The sequence below is a fragment of the Mesocricetus auratus genome, unplaced genomic scaffold (assembly GCF_017639785.1).
Source record: "Mesocricetus auratus isolate SY011 unplaced genomic scaffold, BCM_Maur_2.0 Super-Scaffold_100013, whole genome shotgun sequence".
NCBI classification, from domain to species: Eukaryota; Metazoa; Chordata; class Mammalia; order Rodentia; family Cricetidae; genus Mesocricetus; species Mesocricetus auratus.
This window is the reverse complement of record NW_024429196.1, coordinates 15,369,399-15,389,808: the sequence shown is the minus strand read 5'-3', so window position 1 is coordinate 15,389,808 and position 20,410 is coordinate 15,369,399. Positions and strand designations below refer to the sequence as shown.

The window sequence follows — 20,410 nt, the reverse complement described above, 5'->3', positions numbered from 1 at the left end:
CATATTCAGCTGAGGCTGCTGACATTAAATCAACAAACTGCATTACCACAGGAACAAATTGATGCTCTGTGGATAGTGCAACAAGCCTCTTGTTCATATTTTTTATCATGCTACATGTGTAACATCAATGATTGTACCTAATGTATCTGTGCAAGTGCACTTTCTAAATGCTTTCCTGAGTAGATCTTGGAATGATTGTAAACTTTATCACTGTTTTGGCCATCAAATTGTAACTGTAAATCACATGCGGGTTACCCTTGTAACAGTGGAAGGCTGGTAGAATGTTATGGCCCAGATCTGGGGATGGGTACGGTGATGGAGAGGCACTATGTCAATGGGGGTCCTGGAAATGGTGGCAGTGGCAGTAGGCATTCTGGCTTTATGCCGAGTTCAAACATGCCTTGTTCCAGAGGCAAGAGATCCGTAACCAAGTATTGCTCAGCTTAGCCCATGGCAATCCCGGTAGCCATGAAGTCTGGTTACAGATGATTTAAGGATGAGGTTCTTCAATGACGGGCAACCTGTGGGGAAGACACCTCCCACCTAAGACAGGGGTCGGCAGGTCCCCCACGGACGGGCAAGGGAGGGTGACCCTACTTGACCTAAGACAGGAGTGCCTCATTAGAAAATAAAAAAGGGGGAATTGTGGGGACACCAGACCTTGGCCAGAGACCCACTTCCCCATCAGCCTGGGACCAGACAGCTGTAAGACAATGTTTACTAAAAACATGTTTACTAAAAACAATACAGTGCCCAGGGCAATAAGTTCCTGATAAGGGCTTGCCCATGGGAACTGCCCTGACCTCAACCTTTTCCAAAGACTAACCACCTCTTCTGACCCCACCCAAGTCAGTCTCTGGTGTCAGAGCAGAACCAGCCAGGGGTAAGAGAGGGAGCAGAAGCTTTTCTGGAGGGAAGCCTTTCTTGGGAAGTCTTCTTGAGCCTTTTTGGGGCCTGCTTAAAGTTTTCTTTACATCGTTGACTGGTCTCTGTGTCATCAATCCCGACACCCTCTGCACATTCTCGGATACAGGCTGCGCAGGGGGTGAGGCAGTAACTTTTTAGCAAATGGAGAGAAATGTGTTACTCCTATGTCTCACTTTCAGTTTTTTTATTACCTGACCATATGAAACATATATATGTGAAACACCATTCACAAACTATAGAAATGATCCCTGAAAGTATAATCTTGTGAAACACCATTCACCAGCCACACAGTGACTGGCTTGTTTTTAATCTTTAAAAAAGCCTTTCTAGAATAGAAAAATAACATATCCTATTGTTTACCGTATTATTTTTTTAACCAGGACAAGTTTTAGAAATGTGAATGTTTTACCTTACTGTCTCTGTGATTGCTAGGTTTGTCTTGGAGCATAGCTGCTATTCAGGATGATCTGCTGAGGTCAGGACAGCTTGCCATCCTTAGAGGCTGAGAGGAAGTAGAGGAGAAGAGGTGGTCAGTCCACAGAGACACTCAACGAACTAACATTCTAGAGTTCCCACAAGTCAAACAGTACCTTTCAGTATCAAGCAGACACAGAAAATCCTATTATTTTATGAATTTGCAGAAAGCACCATGTTTATGTTTGATTTCATACAATTTCACAATGCATGCTTCAAAGAAAAATATTTGTAACATCATTTAAAGCTTACCTCTTTTCCAGGTTAGTTACTGAACAGAAAAGCAATGGGGGATATCAAAGAATCAGCATGTTTGCAGGCGGTTTGCATTGTTTGCATTCAGAGGCCTTTGTGCTTTAGGTTAATGCCATTTTTGTGTTGCTTTCAGGCTATTTTAGATTCTGGGTTTGTTCTCTTTTCCCTGTAGTGTGTCTACAAGAAAGCAGCTGCCTTTGTGCTTCGAGCAGTTGGTAAACACTCTCCTCAGCTGGCGCAGGCCACAGTTGACTGTGGCGCCCTGGACTCCCTCGTGATATGCTTGGAAGATTTTGACCCTGGAGTCAAGGAAGCTGCAGCCTGGGCACTTGCATATATTGCAAGGCATAATGCAGGTATTGGGGTGTGTTTGAAAATACGATGACTCAAGTTTAGATTTATTAGCTAAAAACAGGCTTGTTTAGTAGATCGATGGAGTTTTCAAGGTGCTGCTGGATATCATGAAAGGCCAGTCTCGAGGGATGGTCATACTGTTTGGATTACACATTTACAAAACACATGTACATTTGAATGCCAACAGAAGGGAAACTTGAAGGGGGTGAGTGGTATGGCAGAGTGGGATTGGCAATGGCACATTGTCTGTAGTCCCAGCATTCAAGAAACAGGAAGATTCAATCAACCTGGGTTACACAGTAAGACACTGTCTCAAAACTAAACCAAACCAAGTCAGATAAAACAAAACAAAACAAAAAACCAAAAAGTTCAACCAACCAACCAGATAAGTTTATTCTTGGTAACTGGTCAGATAATGATGTTTTTCTGAGCCCATTGTCATTCATGACAGGACATTTGAATCCAATCAAGGTGCTAAATCACAAGAATGAGTGATGTGAAAAGATGATGAAAAGGTGTAGAAAATGCTTTATTCCCTCATGTTAGCAGGAAGGAGGAGGAAGAAAATAAGGGCAACAGTCTTCTATAAACTGATGTCTTGGTGAAGACAACAGGATGGGATGTGGGTCTCCCGGAAGAAAGCTGTGCAGACACACGATTGATAAATGATATGTGGGGGATGGACTCACTGCATCTTCTGTAGAAGCTGCTGAAGAGCAAATGACAAAAGCATATGAAAACGATCAGCTTTGCTAGGAATCAACAGGTAGCATATTGAAACAGGATAGCCATCTGCTTACAGGGGAGGAGGGACGTGGCAGGACAGCCACAGGTTAGGGTCTGGATTCCATCCAGGCTTGCATACTTAGCTGCTGTATGACCTCAGCTCTGTAACTTCTGAGCTTTGACACCCTCATCTGAACAGAGGGTAGCTAACAGTCATTTCTCAGGTTTGTAATGAGGATGGTGGCATTAGAAGCAAAGATCTCCAATCATTGCTAGTCATGTACCTGGTGAATACAAGGTGTCAATTTTAGTGTTAAATATTGGAAAGGACATTATAACACTGATGGCTTCTAGCCAGATGAGGTGGCATGTGCCCGTAGGCCCAGCTACTTGGAGGATGAGGGAATGAAAGTCTGAGGTCACCCTACGCTACACAGTAAAGCTTGAATCTTATAAAACAAAACAAAGCAGTAAAGCAAAACAAAGTGACATTTATGACATTGGAGGAGGAAGTAAATTGTATAAACTAATGGGAAGCAGTTTGTCAAAAGTAGTGGACGTTAGGGGAGAGCTCAGGCTTACCTCAGACACCTGCTTTGGAAATGGGTCCTGAAGAAAGACTATCACAGAATGAAAAAGCTATATTTGTGAAAATGTTATTATAACATTATTTGCAGTATCAAATGCCACAGATATTTGACAGAACTTAAGTAGTTAAATTATAGTAATCTATTTAATGAAATCTCATGCAACAAAGTAAAAGGTAGAGTCCTTACATGTTAACTAGGAAAAGTAATTAAATACTAAAAAGGAGAAAGTTGTATGTTATGCTTACAATACTGTCAAATGAGCTCTCCTTTGGATGTAGATTACAAAATGCACGCTGCATTACCAAGCTGGTAGAATTAAAGATGCCTCTTTCCGCTTCTATATTTTCCAGTGTGTATAGAGAAGAGCAGCTGCCATGTGGCAAGTCACTATTACGAGGCTGACTCTGTGTCTTGCAGTGCATTATCTCATTTTGGTTGCAGCTGCCCTTGGTGTTTCTCTCCCTGTTTGTCGAGAAAGGTGTGACTTAGAGAAGAGGCCTGGGATGATTCGAATGGTGGCATCAGAATCGGGTCTAAATCTGCCTACTCCCAAGAGCATGTTAGCCGCTGCCCCATACAGCTGGGCTGACCACTTCCTGGCAGGGCTGGAGGAAAGCCACAGAAGCAGGCAGAGCCTCTCTCACATTATAGTTGGTTTTTAAGATGGGGACACCACTAGCGACAGAACAGAAATAGAACAGCAGGAAACTAAGTTGCAAAAGAAAACTCTTGTCATGTTTAGAAAGATTCATATTAAAGTTAATTTCCATTCCATAGTGTGTGGAGTCTGTAATGTTAGCCTGTCATATAAAGTGTTCAATCAGAAGCCAAGAGCTTCACAATTGGATTTGGTAGGTTGTGATAAGGCAGAGGACAGGTGTGGACTGTGGGGGGTGTCTCTGAGTAGTACATGCAAGCTCTGTAGAACCATGTACTACTGAGAAGCACATGCCAGGAATGGCCTGCCCATCTTCTTTTGTTTGGACAGTCTGAGAAATATTACTGTAGTTCATAAGTAGGATCCAACTTAGGGATCACATTCCACTTTCTCTCGATGGCCTGGATCCCATGTGGAACGCCCCCTCTAATTTAATATTTCACAGCAGTTAGGGCCTAGGGTCCAAGACTCCTAGAAGAGATTACTGTATCAATTTCTTGGAAGGAAAGGGAACTACTGTCCAGTTCCACAGAAGTCACCAGTCATAGCCAAATCAAAGACAATGGAATGTTTATCCCCAAATAACTTGTTTATTTCCCAGTGAAACTTAACTGAGATCACTTGGAAACATCCATTCACTGTCCTCTTCTTACTGTCCATGCTAAAGCACTCAGTGGTTTAAAATGTTGTAGATCTTAAGTGAAATGCCAAAGGAATTATACCTTTCTTAAGGGCAAGAAGAGGAGGTTGGAGGTTGGGGGTCAGCCCTTTTTTTTTTAAGAATGGTCTCTCTCTCTCTTTTTTTTCAAGACAAGGTTTTTTTGTAGTTTTGGAGCCTGTCCTGGAGCTCACTCTGTAAACCAGGCTGGCCTTGAACTCACAGAGATCCGCCTGCCTCTGCCTCCAGAGTGCTAGGATTAAAGGTGTGTGCCACCACTGTGCAGCCAGATCAGATACTTAACAAGTCTCTTACTTAACAAGCCTAGTGTTGCTTTTGAAGATAAAAGTGTCTGACCAGAAACATGAGGGATGAGGTGGAAAGAGCAGTAGGACTGTAGCCTCTGGGTAGTGGGCAGTAGCTACAGAGAGATGCCACAGGAGCCCTGTCCCCAGTCTCCCAAGCTGAACCCCTAGTGCCACTGGTGGCCTCATTAAAAATGCAAGCTGAAGGGAAGGCAAGAAATGGCTTCGTGTTTTGAGGAAAATCTCTTTATACCTGGGCTCAAAAATAAGTTTTAGGTTTTGAGACCTTTAGTTAAAATTCAGGCTATCTTTTGGTAGTAAGCTTTGGTTGAACTTAAATCTAGCACAGAGGAGTACATTTGATCAGATATTCTACAACTTACGTATGATTCTGTGTCTGGGTCCAGCTGAGGAAGCTGCAGGGTTAGATGGTGCCTCTGTCACCAGCAGCTTCTGATGGAACTCTTGGACAGTCAATAGTTTCCCAGCCCCTCCTCTGTGGGGAAAGAGTGTCTCCAGGATACCGTCCTCTTCAGTTCAAGCCCCTCATGATGTCAGACAACTCTGCCTCTGATTGCCATGGGCTGGCTTCCACATGTGTGCTATTCCTCTTCAGTTCTGATCTATGTGCAGCTCTTGAAATGCATAGCACGTGGAAGGGATCTTAACTATCTTATGCAGAAGAATGGAAAGGAGAAGGCTTAAAAATGTAGAATTTTTAGAAATATTCATCTCTCTCAATATGCAAGTATTAGTGGCATACAGAGGGTAGAATGGCCTAGGAAGCTATAATCAACTTTAAAACTCTCATATTTGTTTATGATGAAACTACCTAAATCTGTTTAACAATTTTCAAAGTAATTAACTTTTAAAAGTACAAATTTTAATGATCAGTATTGAAGACAAGTGTTAGTGATGTTGTGCTAACAGACTAAGAATAGATGAGCATCGGGGGGCCAGGAGCCTCCTATGAAGTGCCTAATGAAGCCACCATAGAGGCCACTTGTACTGTCCCAGGTACTGGAAGGTGAGGTGGGAGCATCCTGGGAGCTTGAAAACAGCCCAAGCAACAGAGCAAATACTCCCATCTCAACAACAAAACAAAGCAAAGCCCTGTAGGCTGGTGACTGTAAACAATAATGCTGATTTCTCTAACATTATTTTTTGTTTTATATTTATTTAATCTTGGATGCTTGTTGTACACACAGAGGAAAATGAATCTTAGAGGACCATAACATTTTATAGCATATCTATTTGATCCTGACACTTGTTTTCCCAAATCCCTTTCCAAGGACCCAGGAGTTAGGTAAGGGGAAAGTGGAAAGCAAACATCTCTTGTGTGTTTGGGGAGAAGAGGTCAAATGTGTTAAAATATCGTTCTAGTTAGAACCATGTCCTACTTACTGGGCAGCGACTTTGCCAGTCACATGTGCATGCTGGTAAGAAGTACACTGTGATTTTCCTGTATTTTTAAATTCTTGTGATTTTTTTTTTGGTTGTTGTTAAGAACTCAGGCTAGGCAGCGGTGGTGAATGCCTTTAATCCTAGCACTTGGGAGGCAGGCAGGTTCTCTGAGTTCAAGGCCAGCCTAGTCTAGTGAGTTAAGTTCCAGGGCTACACAAAGAAACCCTGTCTCGGAAAACAAACAAAACGAAATAATTTTTTTTTACATTTTCAATATCAAAAATATCTTATGCACTTACTTACCACTTCAAAGAAAAAGTCCGTGGTGGAACCAGAACTAGAAAGATGGTTAGCTTTATAGTCTTCCATAACCCACGTCCGGTTCCTGCATCAGCCTTCCTCATCACGCACATTTAGCCTTCTTTTTCCCCTCTCCTATATGCTATAGTGTACCTACGTGGACATCTATTTACATATATACACATATTATAGGTTCCACATCTGAGAGAGAACACACTATTTCTGAGATTGTGTGACCTCACTTAATGTTATAGAGGTCCATAAACTTCCCTGTGTTTTTTAAAATTAATTTTTTCTTAGAGCTAAGCACTATTCTACACACACACACACACACACACACACACACACACACACACACCTCCCCCAAATCTTCATTATCCGTTCATCTGTTGATGGGCAACTAGGTTGGTTTCAATGCCTTGTTATATAGAATAAAATGGCAATAAATATAAGGGTGCAAATATCCCTGTGGAAGGTAGGGTATGAGTTCTTGGGTATATGTCCAGAAATAAAGTAACTAGGTCCTATGGTGATTCCTCTTTTAATTTTTTGAGAAATCTCCAGTTTCCTCAATGGCTGTATTAATTTGCACCTCCACCAACAGTAAACAGTGTTCCTTTCTCTCCACACCCTCTCCTACCTGGCTGTCAGATGTCCTGACAATAGTCATTCTGACTGGGATATCAAGTAGTTTTAGTCTAAATTTCTCTGATGAAGAGGGATACTGAATATTTTTAAAAATAGTTATTGACCATTGCGTTTATTTTAAGAAGCTATTAGTTTTTCCCCTTACTGATGGGCAGTTTTATTTCCTTGGTTAGATTTCTGCACTTCTTTGTAAATTCTGGATGTCAGTCCCTGTGTGAAGTGTGCTGGTAGAGATTTTCACCATGCTGTGGCTTATCTATTTGTCTGTTGATTGTTTCCTTTGCCTTACAGAAACTTTTAATTTTCATATCACTATGCCTTTCTTAATGGACAGAGTAAAATTAATTGGCTAAGATTTCATCCCTGAGGAAAAAATAATTGATACAAATGGGCATAAAGGTCATGCAATCAATGTGGTTAACATTGGACAGAAGCACATAGACCTACAGTACTGTATTAAAAAGCATGGATGAGGGCTAGGAATGCAGCTCAGTTGGTACAATGCTGGCCTAGGTGTGATCCTCATCACCACATAAAATGACATGATGTCACATGCATGTAAGCCCAGCACTGAGAAAGTGGAGACAAGGAGGACCAGAAGGTCATGTTTGGCCATGTACTGTGTTCAAGGCCAGCCTGGGCTACATGAAACCGGGTCTCAAAACAAAACAAACACATATAGTGTATTGAATAACATACATTAGGATAGTGGCATATGAATCATGAGGTACAAGTAAAGCCTCTAGAACCTCAGTCTAGGCCCGTCTCATTTTCTTATGAACCACTGATCAGACTCTGGGGATGAAGAGAAGGGTATTCCAGTGCTTGAACACAATACTGTGGCATGTTCCACACAGATTCTGAGCCACCCTGCTTCTCGAACATCATTTATCATCCAGTTCACACAATATCCCTTAAATATGGAGCTGAATTTCTAGGACTACATTGAGCAGAATGCATTTGGAATCTGAAAGTACTCCACCTGGGCAGTTCACAGCCTTCGATGAGAGAAGTTAGCCATTGAATGCTAAGGACTTTGTGAGTGTTGAAATTGTGCTTTACAGTAATATACACATACCACCTGGTCTTACCATAAGTCTTCAACGCTATAGTCTTCAGGAAAATGGCAAGTATACTGTGCTAGCTGACATACTTTGGGGGCCTTTTTGCTTTTTTTTTAAAATGTGGTTTTAGATGAATGGCCCAGCTTGCTTTCAAAGTACAGAGTAAGTTAATTCCATCAAAGCCTTTTACTCAAACAGTGTTTCTGAAGTTGTTAGGGTGTGAGGCTGGGCCCTGGCAGCCCTAACAAGCTGACCACCCATCCTCAGTAGGCCAATTAAGCAAAAAAGTAATAGTGAAAGCAGAGAAAGGAGATTTATTCAGTGTGGTCACACTGGGAGGAAGATCAAAGAGGTCTTGTGCCCCTCCCCACAATGTCTGTGAACCTTAGCATGAGGTTTATGCTTAAACAGAAGTAGCCAGGTACACATAGCAGCTACACATGGCTAAGCAGGTAATCCCCAAAGCAAGCTGGCCAGCCACGCTAGCTGAAATGGCCAGGTTCAGCAAAACACCCCGCCTCAATAAATTGTGTGTGTGTGTGTGTGTGTGTGTGTGTGTGTGTGTGTGTGTGTGTGTGTGGAGGCAATCAAGAAAACATTTGATGTCAATGCCTAGTCTCCACACACTTGTGTACCCACACATATGCAAACATGCACCCACACATGTATGCCACACATAATACTAAAAAATATAGAAACATGTGATCAGACACAGAAGATCCATTGTATTATACCCCCAAAATAACAACCAAACTGAAGAAAAACAACTAAATATCTATTATGGGGACTGGCTGAGGAAATAATGGCAATACTTACCCAATGTGGTTTGAGACAAACATTAAAAATGCTAGGTGAGGAGCTGGTTAAGAGCACATCCTCCTCCTCCTCCAGAGGACCTGAGTTCAGCTCCCAAGACCAGTGTCAGGTGGCTTACATCTGTTGTAACTCCAGCTCCAGGGATGACACCTCTGGACTCCAGGGGCACCTGCACTTATCCCACATAGATACCTGCACACAAACACATAATTAAAAAGATAAATCTTTTTTTTAAAAAAATGTTGTGTTAGCTCCACCTCCAGAATTAAAAGTAGACAGTGAAGCTCAGGGGACTTTCTGGAGCCACTCAGGGGAGGCCCAGCAGAAAGTTGTGAACAGAGACCTCATTCTGAGAGCCTTGTATGACTTTGTTGTTTGTTTGTGTGTTGACATATTGTTTATGATTTATTAAAGTCACTGGAGATCAGAATAGCAAAGCAGCCATACTAGTTAGTCATAGAAGCTAGGCACACACCTTTAATCTGGCTAGGACTCAGGGTTAAGAGGTAGACCGTTCTCTGACTCCAGGACCACCCTGGGCAACTGGAGAGTGAATCAGAGCTCATACCTTTAATCCCAGGATTTGAGGGGTATAAAATGTAGAGGTGTTCAGTCTTAGGATTGTTCTCCAGCCACATTGAGAGGCAGAAGTCTGAGGTTTGGTGAGAACTCGTGGAGACAGGATCAGCCCTCTCAGCCTAAGGTAGAGATAGGATGTAGTGGCTGGCTGCTTTGCTTCTCTGATCTTCAGCTTGAAGCTTGAACCCCGATATCTGTCTCTGGGTCTTTTATTTATTGTGCTACAGTTTGTTTGTTCTAAGATAGGGTCTCTCTGTGTAGTCTTGGCACTCATTGTGTAAACTAGGCAGACCTTGAACACACAAAGATTTCCTTTACTCTGCCTCTTTTGTGCTGGGATTAACGATGTACACCACCACACTTGGCATTGGTGTGACCTTTTTAATGCCCAGTGTCATATTTTTGTTTGTCTTTCAGTTGCCTCCCTCCTTGTCCTGTTTCCATAGAGAATTCCACCAGACCTTTGTAACCTTGGACAGGACATCCTTCTCCATCCCATATAAGGCAGGAACCCTACCTAGCACTGGGCAGAAGCAAAAGGAATACCACTGAAGTCTGAGTAATAAACACTGGTGCCCATTAGAAGGATTTTTGTTTTTAATATTGTAGGCTAAGTGAAACTCCAACCATGGGTGCAAAACTCCATCAAGTAAGTGGAAAACGTAAAAAAGACTTCTAGACAGCCGGGCGGTGGTGGCACACGCCTTTAATCCCAGCACTCGGTAGGCAGAGGCAGGAGGATCTCTGTGAGTTTGAGGCCGGGCTGGACCGATAGCCTCCAAAACAATACAGAGAAACCCTGTCTCGCAAAAACCAAAAAAAAGACTTCTAGACATAAAAAGCATATTTTGAAAAGATCTGATTCCACTTATTTCCTATGTTGGTTTCTCTTTTTACCAGGGCACTGTAACCTGCTCAGTAGCTTGACTTTGCCCAGTCTTAGCTGTGGAGAATCAGAGGCTAAGGTGGGCGTGGGGGTGGGGTTCAGGGTGCTTTCAACCTCCTCCTCCTGTCATTCAGGCCACAGCCAGTTTCCACTGTTTTCTGCTTCCTCTTCTGTGCTCTTAGTTTTGATTTTCCCACATCATGTTTTGAGCCTCCTTTCATAAAAGCCTGTGTGCGTGCTGCCTGCTCTGTCCAACCAGTCGATTGTAATTTCTAACTAAAGCCCCGTATCTGCACATCAGTGGCCTGTTTGACTCACTTGAGTGTTTTAAGGTACCTGAATCATTTGACCTTGGAAGCAAATGTATGTATATATGTTACCCCTTAAATTATCATTTAATACGTATGTTAGGGATAGACCAATGACTATGAAAATCTAGTAGGGGAATGTGAGATGGGAATGATGGAAAGACAATGACATTTGTTTGTGGGAGGAGAAAGGAAAATCACATGAAACTTTTTAACAGTACAGGGTAGTTTCCTCTCTGTTTTTCTCATTTCTATCTGCTAATTGAGATGTCAGTCAGCTCATAATGATAGCCCAATTGAGGGACTGTTGACTATGGATGTTGTATCTTTCAGCTGTGTTGGTGAAGAACAGGTTGCTATAGGAGCCAGCCCAGGGATGTCTGCTTCCTACTGTGAACATCCTGTGTGGTCCCTTCCCCCAAAGATGTGATGTTTCCTAACTTCCAGTTTGGTCATGACAGGCTGCAGGCTTTGTGTTGGATTGTGTGTTCTGGATCTCTTATTTCACATTACCCTCCTTGGCCTACCAGGAACCCCACGGACTGGGAAGGGCTGGGTTCTCCCAAGACTCCTGAGTACACCTGGAAGTGGATTTCAGCAGCCACCCAGTCCAGTCTGACCCCCTGCCTAGTGAAAGACTTGAGCCCCTTGGCTAAACTATTTCCTAATTTTGACCAACAGAGACCACTAGGGAGTAGATGCTTTAGGTTTCTAAGTTTGATGTGATTTTATTGCTAGCGGTAGATAACCAAACCAATGGTAAACAGCTGCATTAGACCAAGATTAAATTAATTTTGCTTTGGAAGAACTGTCATTGAAGCTATCCTGAAGCTTTGGGACTGCAGCTTGGTTTTGTTGTTGTTGTTTTAAGTGTAATTTCACCTAATTATGAAACAGTGGTTGAATGGTTGAATCAGATTACTATTAATGTAAGATTACATTCTCAATTTATTTTCTATGTTGCTTTTAAAAGTTTTGATTGGTCTGGCAGTGTAGCTCAGTTAGTAGAGTGCTTGTCTAGCCCATGTAAAGTGACATGCCATCCCAGCACTCCTGAGACCCAAGCAGGAGAATCAGAGATTTAAAGTCATCCTCAACAACATGATGCATTTGAGGCCACTAGCCTGGGGTACACAAGACTACCTCAAAATAAATAAACAAATGAACGAAAGCTTGAAAGTGATAAAGCTACAGCTATGTATTTCATTTTTATGGCTAGAGCAAAAAACCAGCCAGCCGGTTTTTAAACTGACATAGGGCCACCTAAGTGCAAGGAATTGGATTATGACTCCTTGTATTTTTATAAGCAAACAGGTTGAAATGTAAATTTTCAGGGCTTAGGAATAAAATAAAAAGTAAGTAAAGTTAAAGAAATTAGGTTTCCAGAGGAGTTGCTGAACTTGTATGCTAGAACACACGCGCGCGCGCGCACACACACACACACACACACACACACACACACACGTTTTCTTCCTTTCTTCATTTTGGAAAGCTTCTTCATTTGGTGTACCTTTTAATTTATGACTTCATTTTGCTCACCTTCTTCTTTACATACTGATTATGAGAGAAAACTCGGCTGAGTATCTGGTCTTAGGTTAGCCTGCCCCCTTAGTTATTGTTAGTTGTTCATCATTTCTTAGTTTCTCCTTTCATTTTTCCTTCCAACACCACTGTAGTGGTCTTCATTTATGATATCCCTGACGATGACTTTAAGAATTAAAGAGAAAGAACATCATGTTTTCATTTCAAGCCCCTGCACAGGTCGTTTAAGAAGGCCTAAGAGTTTAAGCCTGAGGTTGTAAAACGGTGGTTGAGTTTAAAGCCGGCTCCCAGGTGGATGTGTTTTATTTGGCCTGTATTATGTTGTCTCACACAGAGTTCTTTTAAAACATAAAGTTGCTGACACTTAAAGGGCAAGGGACTTCATATTTTAGAAGGTTCTAACAACAGAATGCCCATATTCTTGCACAGCCACACAAGACTAAGGTTGGGAACCTCTGTCACTTATAGATAGAGGCTTTCCCCTTCTCCATTGCTTCCAAGTGTCCTGATTTTCTTACTTCTTCGGGCTTTCCTGAACCCTGTAGGCACTGAGTTTACTCACGGATTTAAACAGATAACTTCTCAATGCATAATTAAGAAGTAAAATGGAGGGTTTAGGGTATAGCCCTGTGTTTCCCAGATGGGTAAGACAGACCTCTGATGTCTTTTCCCCTCCAGCAGCAATGCCGGCAGGGAGAACAGCCTTTTTCTAAGTTAAACACACAAAACTAGAGATTTGAAGTGAGGGTCCTGTGCTGGCTGGTTTTATGTCAACTTGACACAGCTAGAGTTATTTGAAAGGAGAGAACCTCCACTGAGAAAATGCCTCCATAAGATCCAGCTATAGGACTTTTCTTACTTAGTGATTGGTGGGGGGGTGGGCAATCCATTGTAGGTGGTGCCACTCTTGTGCTGGTGGTCTTGGGTTCTATAAGAAAGCAGACTGAGCAAGCCATAATGAGCAAGCCAGTAAGCAGCACCCTCCATGGCCTCTGCATCAGCTCCTTCTCTGTTTGGGTTTCTGTCCTGAATTACTTCAATGATGAACTGTGATGTGGAAATGTAAACCAAAGAAATCCTTTCCTCTCTAAGTTGCTTTAGTCATGCTGTTTCATTACAGCAATAGTAACCCTAACTGAGACAGTCCATATATGAGAGAGAATATACGGTGTTGTGTTTTGTTTTTGAAACAGGGTCTCACTATGTAGACCAGGCTGGCTTTAAACTCACAGAAGTTCACTTGCTACTGTCTCCCAAGTGCTAGATAGGATTAAAGGTTTGTGCCATGAGGCCTGGTGGGAGATGTTTGCTTTTATATGTCTGGATTACTTTAATAAATATATTTTTCCAATCTCATACATTAACCTAAAATTCTAATAAAATTATGTTTTGTATATGTGTCATAGTTTCATTATCCATTCATCAGTGGATAGAGTTCTAGGATGCTTCTGTTTCCCAGCTATCATGTATAAAATGGAAATAAGCAGGGTTTCATGCAGTCTAGTCTGGTCTCAGACTTGCTATGGAGCCAAGTATGACTAATTGTCATACATACCCTCCTAAATTCTGCATTACAGGAATGGACTACCATACCAAGCCTCCCATGTACTTTTGAAATGTAGCTATATACACTCTTAATCTGTTGTTGAACAGTGTAAGGTTATGTCACATATTATGTAATAAAAGATGCTTATAAATTAGTTTTAAAGATTAGTTAAAAACTGAAATGAGGAATATGAGGGATATAGACAGTAGAGTTGGGGGAGGGGTAGAGTAATGAAAGATATATCTTGATTGAGGGGGCCATTATGGTGTTAGGGAAAAACCTGGTGCCAGGGAAATCTCCCAGGACCCACAAGAATGACTCCAGCTAAGACTCCTAGCAATAGTGGAGAGGGTACCTGAATTGACCTTTCCCTGTAGTCAGATTTGTGACTACCCTAATTGTCATGATAGAGCCTTTATCTACTAACTGATGGAAACTACAGAGATCCACAGCCAAGCACTGGGCTGAGCTCTGGAAGTCCTGAGGAAGAGAATGGGAGGGATTATATGAACAAGGGGGATCAAGATCATCGTCAGGAAACCCACACAGGCTGACCTGAGCGTGTGAGAGCTCACAGACCCTGGACCGACCTAGACTTTCTGCATCTGGGTGACAGTTGTGTAGCTTGACTTTTTGTGGGGCTCCTAGCAGTGGGCCCAGGACCTGTCCCTGATGTATGAGCTGGCTCTTTGGAACCTATTCCCTATGGCCGGATACCTTGTTCAGCCTTGATGCAGAGGGGGAGGAGCTTCAATTTGATATGCTGTGCTTTGTGGACTCCCACGGGGGGCCTTACCCCTTCTGAATGGAGACAGACTGAGGAGTGGGTGGGGAGGGTAGAAGGGAGGTGGGGGGAGGGAATGAGAAGAGAGGGGAAACTCGTTGATATTTAAAATAAATAATTAAAAAACTTAACATGAGGCTGAGATAGTTTCAGGTACTGAAGATGAATTTCTTGGCTACTCTTAAAAAGTTAATTGATTTTTTGAGATAAGGTCTTACTGTGTAGCTCTGAGGGACTTGGGACTCATTATGTAGACCAGGCTAGCATGGAATTCACAGAAACTGCCTGCTTCTGCCTCCTGAGTGCTAGGGTTAAAAGCATTTGCCACCACATCTGGCCTACTTTTCTTTAATTTTTGAAACAGCCCTCAGTGAGCATCTGTGTACACACCAACCATCGCTTTCCTAAGCATGTTAATTGAACATCCACAAGCTGGCTCCTAAAGTTTTAAAATGAGCTCCCTGAGGAGACATGACTTGGCAGTTAAGAGTACTGACTGCTACTCTAGAGGACCTGGGTTTGAGTGCTAGCAACCACAGTGAGACTCCGGTCTCAGGAGACTGTCAGGCAGGAAAGTAAAGGAGAAGGGGGAAAAGGAGAAGGCCGCAGCTGGCAAGCACTTGCTGGGATGAAGCCACTGTGCACATTTCCTTGGATGTGCAACAGACCCAAGGCCTGGCTCTGCCCTGTGCCTGTTCCTGCATTCATCTGGAGCGAGTTCTTGTCTACAGCAAGGTTTTGTTCTGTTTACTTCCTCCAAGTCAGCCAGATTTCCAGCCAGTGGGAAACACTCTCTGAACACTTGGCAAGTGAAGGCAGATGGGGACATATGGATATACAGCAAGCATAGGACAGGAAAGAATTGTATCTGGATGTTTCTAGCTGTAGGTTATAGAACATTGGCCACAGTGACTTAAGCAATCAGAACTTAATATATATATGTCAGATGACATAACGTTCCGAGTCAGGATAGTTCCAAGCTGAACAGTGTCATGGAGGACCTGGATGTTTTCATTTTTGTACTCAGCCATCCTCAAAATATTGGTGATGTCTTCCACAGGATGAGGGTAGGCATTTCAGATGTCCTTTGCAGGTATGGCCATACCCAGTGAAGGAACAGCGCTCTTTGCTACTGTGAATATTATTCTACTGGAGAACAACTTTCTACAAAGCTTCAACTCAGGTCCTTTTGGTCAAGATGCACTCACAGTTCCATGCCCTTGCCGACAAGTATGATGGGTATACACGTGGTCACTAGCTCGACACACCAGGAGATAGTAATTGGGAAAAGGAGGAAGATATACCATTGAAAATAAGTGGGGTTGAAGGCAGGGGGTGTCACATTCTCAGGCTACTGTGTCCTCACCTGGGGAAGGGCAGCTAATAGAGACCGCATGTGTGAAGGTCATAGATCAGTATTATTTCTAAGGAGCACTGTGTGGCATTCAGGGGTATATCTCAGCACTGTGGGGCCATATGCATTTACTGATGGGAAGGATGCGAGAATAAAAGCACCAAGTTGCTGGGACTAGTGGAGGTCCACGGGCACTCCCACTCTCCCATCAGTTAACAGCACTCACAGCCCTGCTCTGGAGAGGCCGCAGAGCAGCAGAGGGTGGAGCCAGGAAACTTGTCAGGACACGGTGCTTTCTTATTTACTAACCAGTCAGCATTAGGGTGATGGAGCATTTGTTACTCCGACAACCATTCCATGAGAAAATATATACACACCATAAAAGAGGTGTCTTGTAGGAAGACCCTTAAGTTTTTGTTGTTAATGGCTTATTTATTTATCTGGGGATGGTTTGATATTTCCTTTAAAGAATTGAAGTTCACTGCGTGTTCTTTACCCCTAGAAACTGAACGAGAGTGAAAACACAGAAGTGAACTAATCTTTCTACTTTCTTTAGATAAATGTTTGGCCCATTGTCTTAGTTTCTTTCCTGTTGCTGTGAAAACTGCTGTAAGGGAGACAGGGTTTATTTGGTTCACAATTCCAGGTTTCAGCTCATCAGGGCAGGGACGTCACAGTGGTAGGGACTTGAGAGAACTGGTCACATTACATGCATAGTCAAGAGCAGAGAAGAATGAATGAGGTCACCCATGGTACCTCTCAGTTTGCAGTCTCAGTCTTATGGAGCCTAGGGTCTCCCTACTCAGAGAACAGTATTGTCCATAATCAAAGTAGGTCTTCCCGCAGTAATTGACTTAAGACAATCCTTCTCCAACATTCTGAGGCTACCTTAGTCTAAACAATCCCTCATAGGTGTGCCTGGAGGTCTACTCCTGGGTGTCAGGTTGACAGTAGTTACCATCTTGCCCATTATATTCCAGTAGGCACATGTAGAATTTGTATTACCATATGGCACCTGTATAAGTTGGGTTGGTCGAATCTGCCAGGAGTCTGTTAATTAACAAGAAATTTGAGTGTTGTATTTAGAAAGGACACACACACTGTACTTTATATTCTCTTCCATTTCCCTTGAGTGGGTGGGTGTGGGACAGAAGCAGGGCTTGCCTTCTGGGCCTGCTGTCCTGTCTGGCTTCTGGTGGATAGAGTAGCAGATACTTCTGAGGGACCTGTTACATTGCTGTGTGATACCCAAGTCTGTTTGACATTATGTTTGTAAAGAAAGATTCCTCTTGTTTCCCCAGGGTTTTGAGATGGCATATAAACTTCACATTTATATCATATTACATACTAGATTATTTTTAAAATTAAAGCATTTGCTAATGAATGTAGTGTTAATTTGCAGTGTCACAGGCTCTAGAATTCAATGAGCCTGGCACATGTTAACCTTCCATTAATACTTGTTTAATGAAAGAATTAATAAAGTGATTAAACATCATTGAGACTTCTAAGATAATTATGATAATTTAAGGGAAACAAATTATAGACACTAACCTGTATTTGCTAACATAAGTTTCTTTTAGAAAATGTAGTATTACCAATCTTTTGAAAAAGTATCTTCAAATTAAAGACTAAAGTGACACGGTCAATAGCCATTTTAGCTTGACAATTAGGACATCTCTCTCTCTCTCTCTCTCTCTCTCTATATATATATATATATATGGCACAAGTAATATGGGGAAACACAAAGATAATTTAGAAGGAAGAGACTTGAGATATGGTGTGTGTGATTCCATGAGACCACACATACATCAGGGCTGAAATGTGTTACTGAACAGAGCCTCCTGCTTCTCAAGTGGCATTTATTGTATGTGCATTATAAGGTTCTGCCTCAACACTTCTCATTCTCTGAAATGTAAAATTATTATTTTGTAGCTGCTGTTCTTGGACCTATAAGTAAATCAACATGTATATTCAAAAGATATTTGTTTGCTCTCTGTATAACATGGTAAATATAAATTTATCCCCTTATCTAAATATTAATACTTACATATAAAAGTATGTTGATAAGTTTTAAACCTCATTTTTGAAAGTATTTTAGCATATAATGAAAATACAGCCTTTTATTTTATAAAAATATTTTAGAAAATCTTTTCGAAGTATTAGAAGGTGAAGGGAATTTAAAAATTGACATTATTGGTCCATGATTCACGCTAATGTTTACTCATGGAAATAGAACAAAATACTGCCTAATTAGTGTGGTGGTAAATTTTTGGTACTTTAATTTTCTCTGTTATTGTAAACCATGCATAAAATGCTTGCCTATTGAGAAGTGCAGAATTGCCTGAGCTTAAACAGCTGACATCTGCTTACTCTCTTAAAAAAAAAAAAAAAGGATAACAAGCCATTTCAGCCTAATCTACCTCAAATGTGTTCATGTAAATGGAGGTCCATCTATTGACCTGGGTTCTTTTCAGCTCAGGATTGGTCCACATGGTTTATGAAACCAGAAAGGCTGATTTGAAATGCAGATGTCGAGAGAGTGAAGTACACCCTCCCCTTTTTTCTTTGCTGTATCTGTCAGGGTGAAAGATGGCTTGTACAAGGGTCAGTCACCCATACTCACTTAATTACTTTTCTTGGACCCACAGAACTGTCACAAGCTGTGGTGGATGCGGGAGCTGTTCCTCTTTTAGTGCTCTGTATCCAGGAGCCAGAAATTGCTTTGAAAAGGATTGCTGCCTCGGCCCTCGGTGATATTTCAAAGCATTCTCCCGAGTTAGCACAGACGGTGGTGGATGTAGGAGCTATTGCTCACTTAGCCCAGATGATCCTCAACCCTGATGAAAAATTGAAGGTATTTAAAACTGAGGTCAAGAGACAACAGGCAAGCCAGTGTTGTTACAATCCAAGAAAATGAAGATGTGTACAGACTAATGTTACACAGAAAAACAATTAGCAAATAGCATTGAAAGCAGATACAAATACATTGTGTCTTGGGTCTTTTAACATGTGGAAATAATGCTTTGGCTGTCACATTTAAGATGTTATTTGGAAATCTGTGTGCAATGCTGAAGACTCCAGGTAGCATGAGTTTTAACATTAATAATTAAAATAAGGCATTGGTCTGGCCAAAATATATGTTAGGAGACCCCTAGACTTAAAACAAGGACCTAAAGATTTTCTAGTCCATCGCTAGAATATTTGAATTTCTTATGAAATTTTCATGTTTTTTTAGTCCTCTGTTAGTTTTTTAAATTCACCAATTATGCAACTGTATACATATATGTATATTAATTGTTAACATTAAGTGATGGGAATTTCTTTGACATGGTACCACCATCATGCAATAAAGACATTAATTCTGCTTGTTATTGTACTACATACCACACATATCATAAATTAGCAACCTATGTACTGTGTAATAGTACTTTTTACCTAAAGGTCTTGCATTTTAATCACCTCTAAAAGGCTTTGAAGTACTCAGTAGAGAATTAATGGGGATATCTAAAAATCTTATTTTGAGACTAGTACGTGAAAGTCTCAATGCTCAGAAATCTTAGATTGTGCTAAATATCTATGTAGCTCTCCCCCATAAAGAAATTTGAGTATTATAAAGCTGTTTAAGTTACATCTGAACTCGGAGGTGGATTAGTGGACTCTGTGTAGTGTTTTGTTTTACCTATTTATGTTTCTGCTTATCAGCACCAGGTCCTGTCAGCTCTCAGTCACATTGCAAAGCACTCTGTGGACCTGGCAGAGATGGTTGTTGAAGCAGAGATTTTCCCGGTTGTACTTACCTGTCTGAAGGACAAAGATGAATATGTGAAGAAAAACGCTTGCACTTTAATTAGAGAGATCGCGAAGCATACTCCTGAGGTAAAAGCAAAACAAAAAAGCAGAGTCTCCAGGGTGCAGTTACACTTAGTTTCAGAGTTTTAAATAAAACACCAATCTGTTCATGAGGTCTGAGGCTTGCTCCATGCCCTCTAACTAGGTTATTGCTCCTCGTCCTCAGCACTGCAGACATTTTGGATGACTTGACTGTCTGTAAATTGTAGAGTGGATATTCACCAGTGTTCCTGGGCTCTGCCCACTTGAGGGCATCACTGTCCCTTCCCCCCAAATAATGGCAATAAAAACTGACTCCACACATTGTCAAACATTCTCTAGGGTGCAAATCACCTCCATTTGAGAAGCACTGAATTGTATTAATGACATTCGAGTTTGAAATC

The 20,410-nt window shown here is 41.7% G+C and overlaps 1 protein-coding gene and 2 long non-coding RNA genes across 5 annotated transcripts in view; 1 reads left to right on the top strand and 2 right to left on the bottom strand.

Annotated features, from left to right (window-relative positions):
* The window catches only part of Spag6 (sperm associated antigen 6), a 62,066-nt gene that overhangs the window by 23,780 nt on the left and 17,876 nt on the right, over nucleotides 1–20,410 (top strand). For both annotated transcript variants that reach the window (XM_005082708.4, XM_021234441.2), the window contains exons 4-6: nucleotides 1,829–2,012; nucleotides 18,827–19,032; nucleotides 19,881–20,054. In XM_005082708.4, the coding sequence (XP_005082765.1) occupies nucleotides 1,829–2,012; nucleotides 18,827–19,032; nucleotides 19,881–20,054 (564 nt within the window). The remainder of the gene's footprint in view (nucleotides 1–1,828; nucleotides 2,013–18,826; nucleotides 19,033–19,880; nucleotides 20,055–20,410) is intronic.
* On the bottom strand, nucleotides 931–20,061 carry LOC106022203. 2 transcript variants are annotated; one of them, XR_001197226.3, is made up of 5 exons: nucleotides 19,858–19,985; nucleotides 18,802–19,015; nucleotides 9,180–9,371; nucleotides 5,331–5,615; nucleotides 931–1,429 (listed from the first exon to the last, which is right to left on the bottom strand). It is a non-coding gene; the product is annotated as an uncharacterized LOC106022203 (long non-coding RNA). The 2 variants fall into 2 exon arrangements; XR_005880717.1 differs by having other exon boundaries at nucleotides 932–1,429; nucleotides 19,976–20,061.
* LOC121143503 lies at nucleotides 2,379–3,565 on the bottom strand. Its single transcript, XR_005880718.1, has 2 exons — nucleotides 2,811–3,565; nucleotides 2,379–2,719 (listed from the first exon to the last, which is right to left on the bottom strand). It is a non-coding gene; the product is annotated as an uncharacterized LOC121143503 (long non-coding RNA).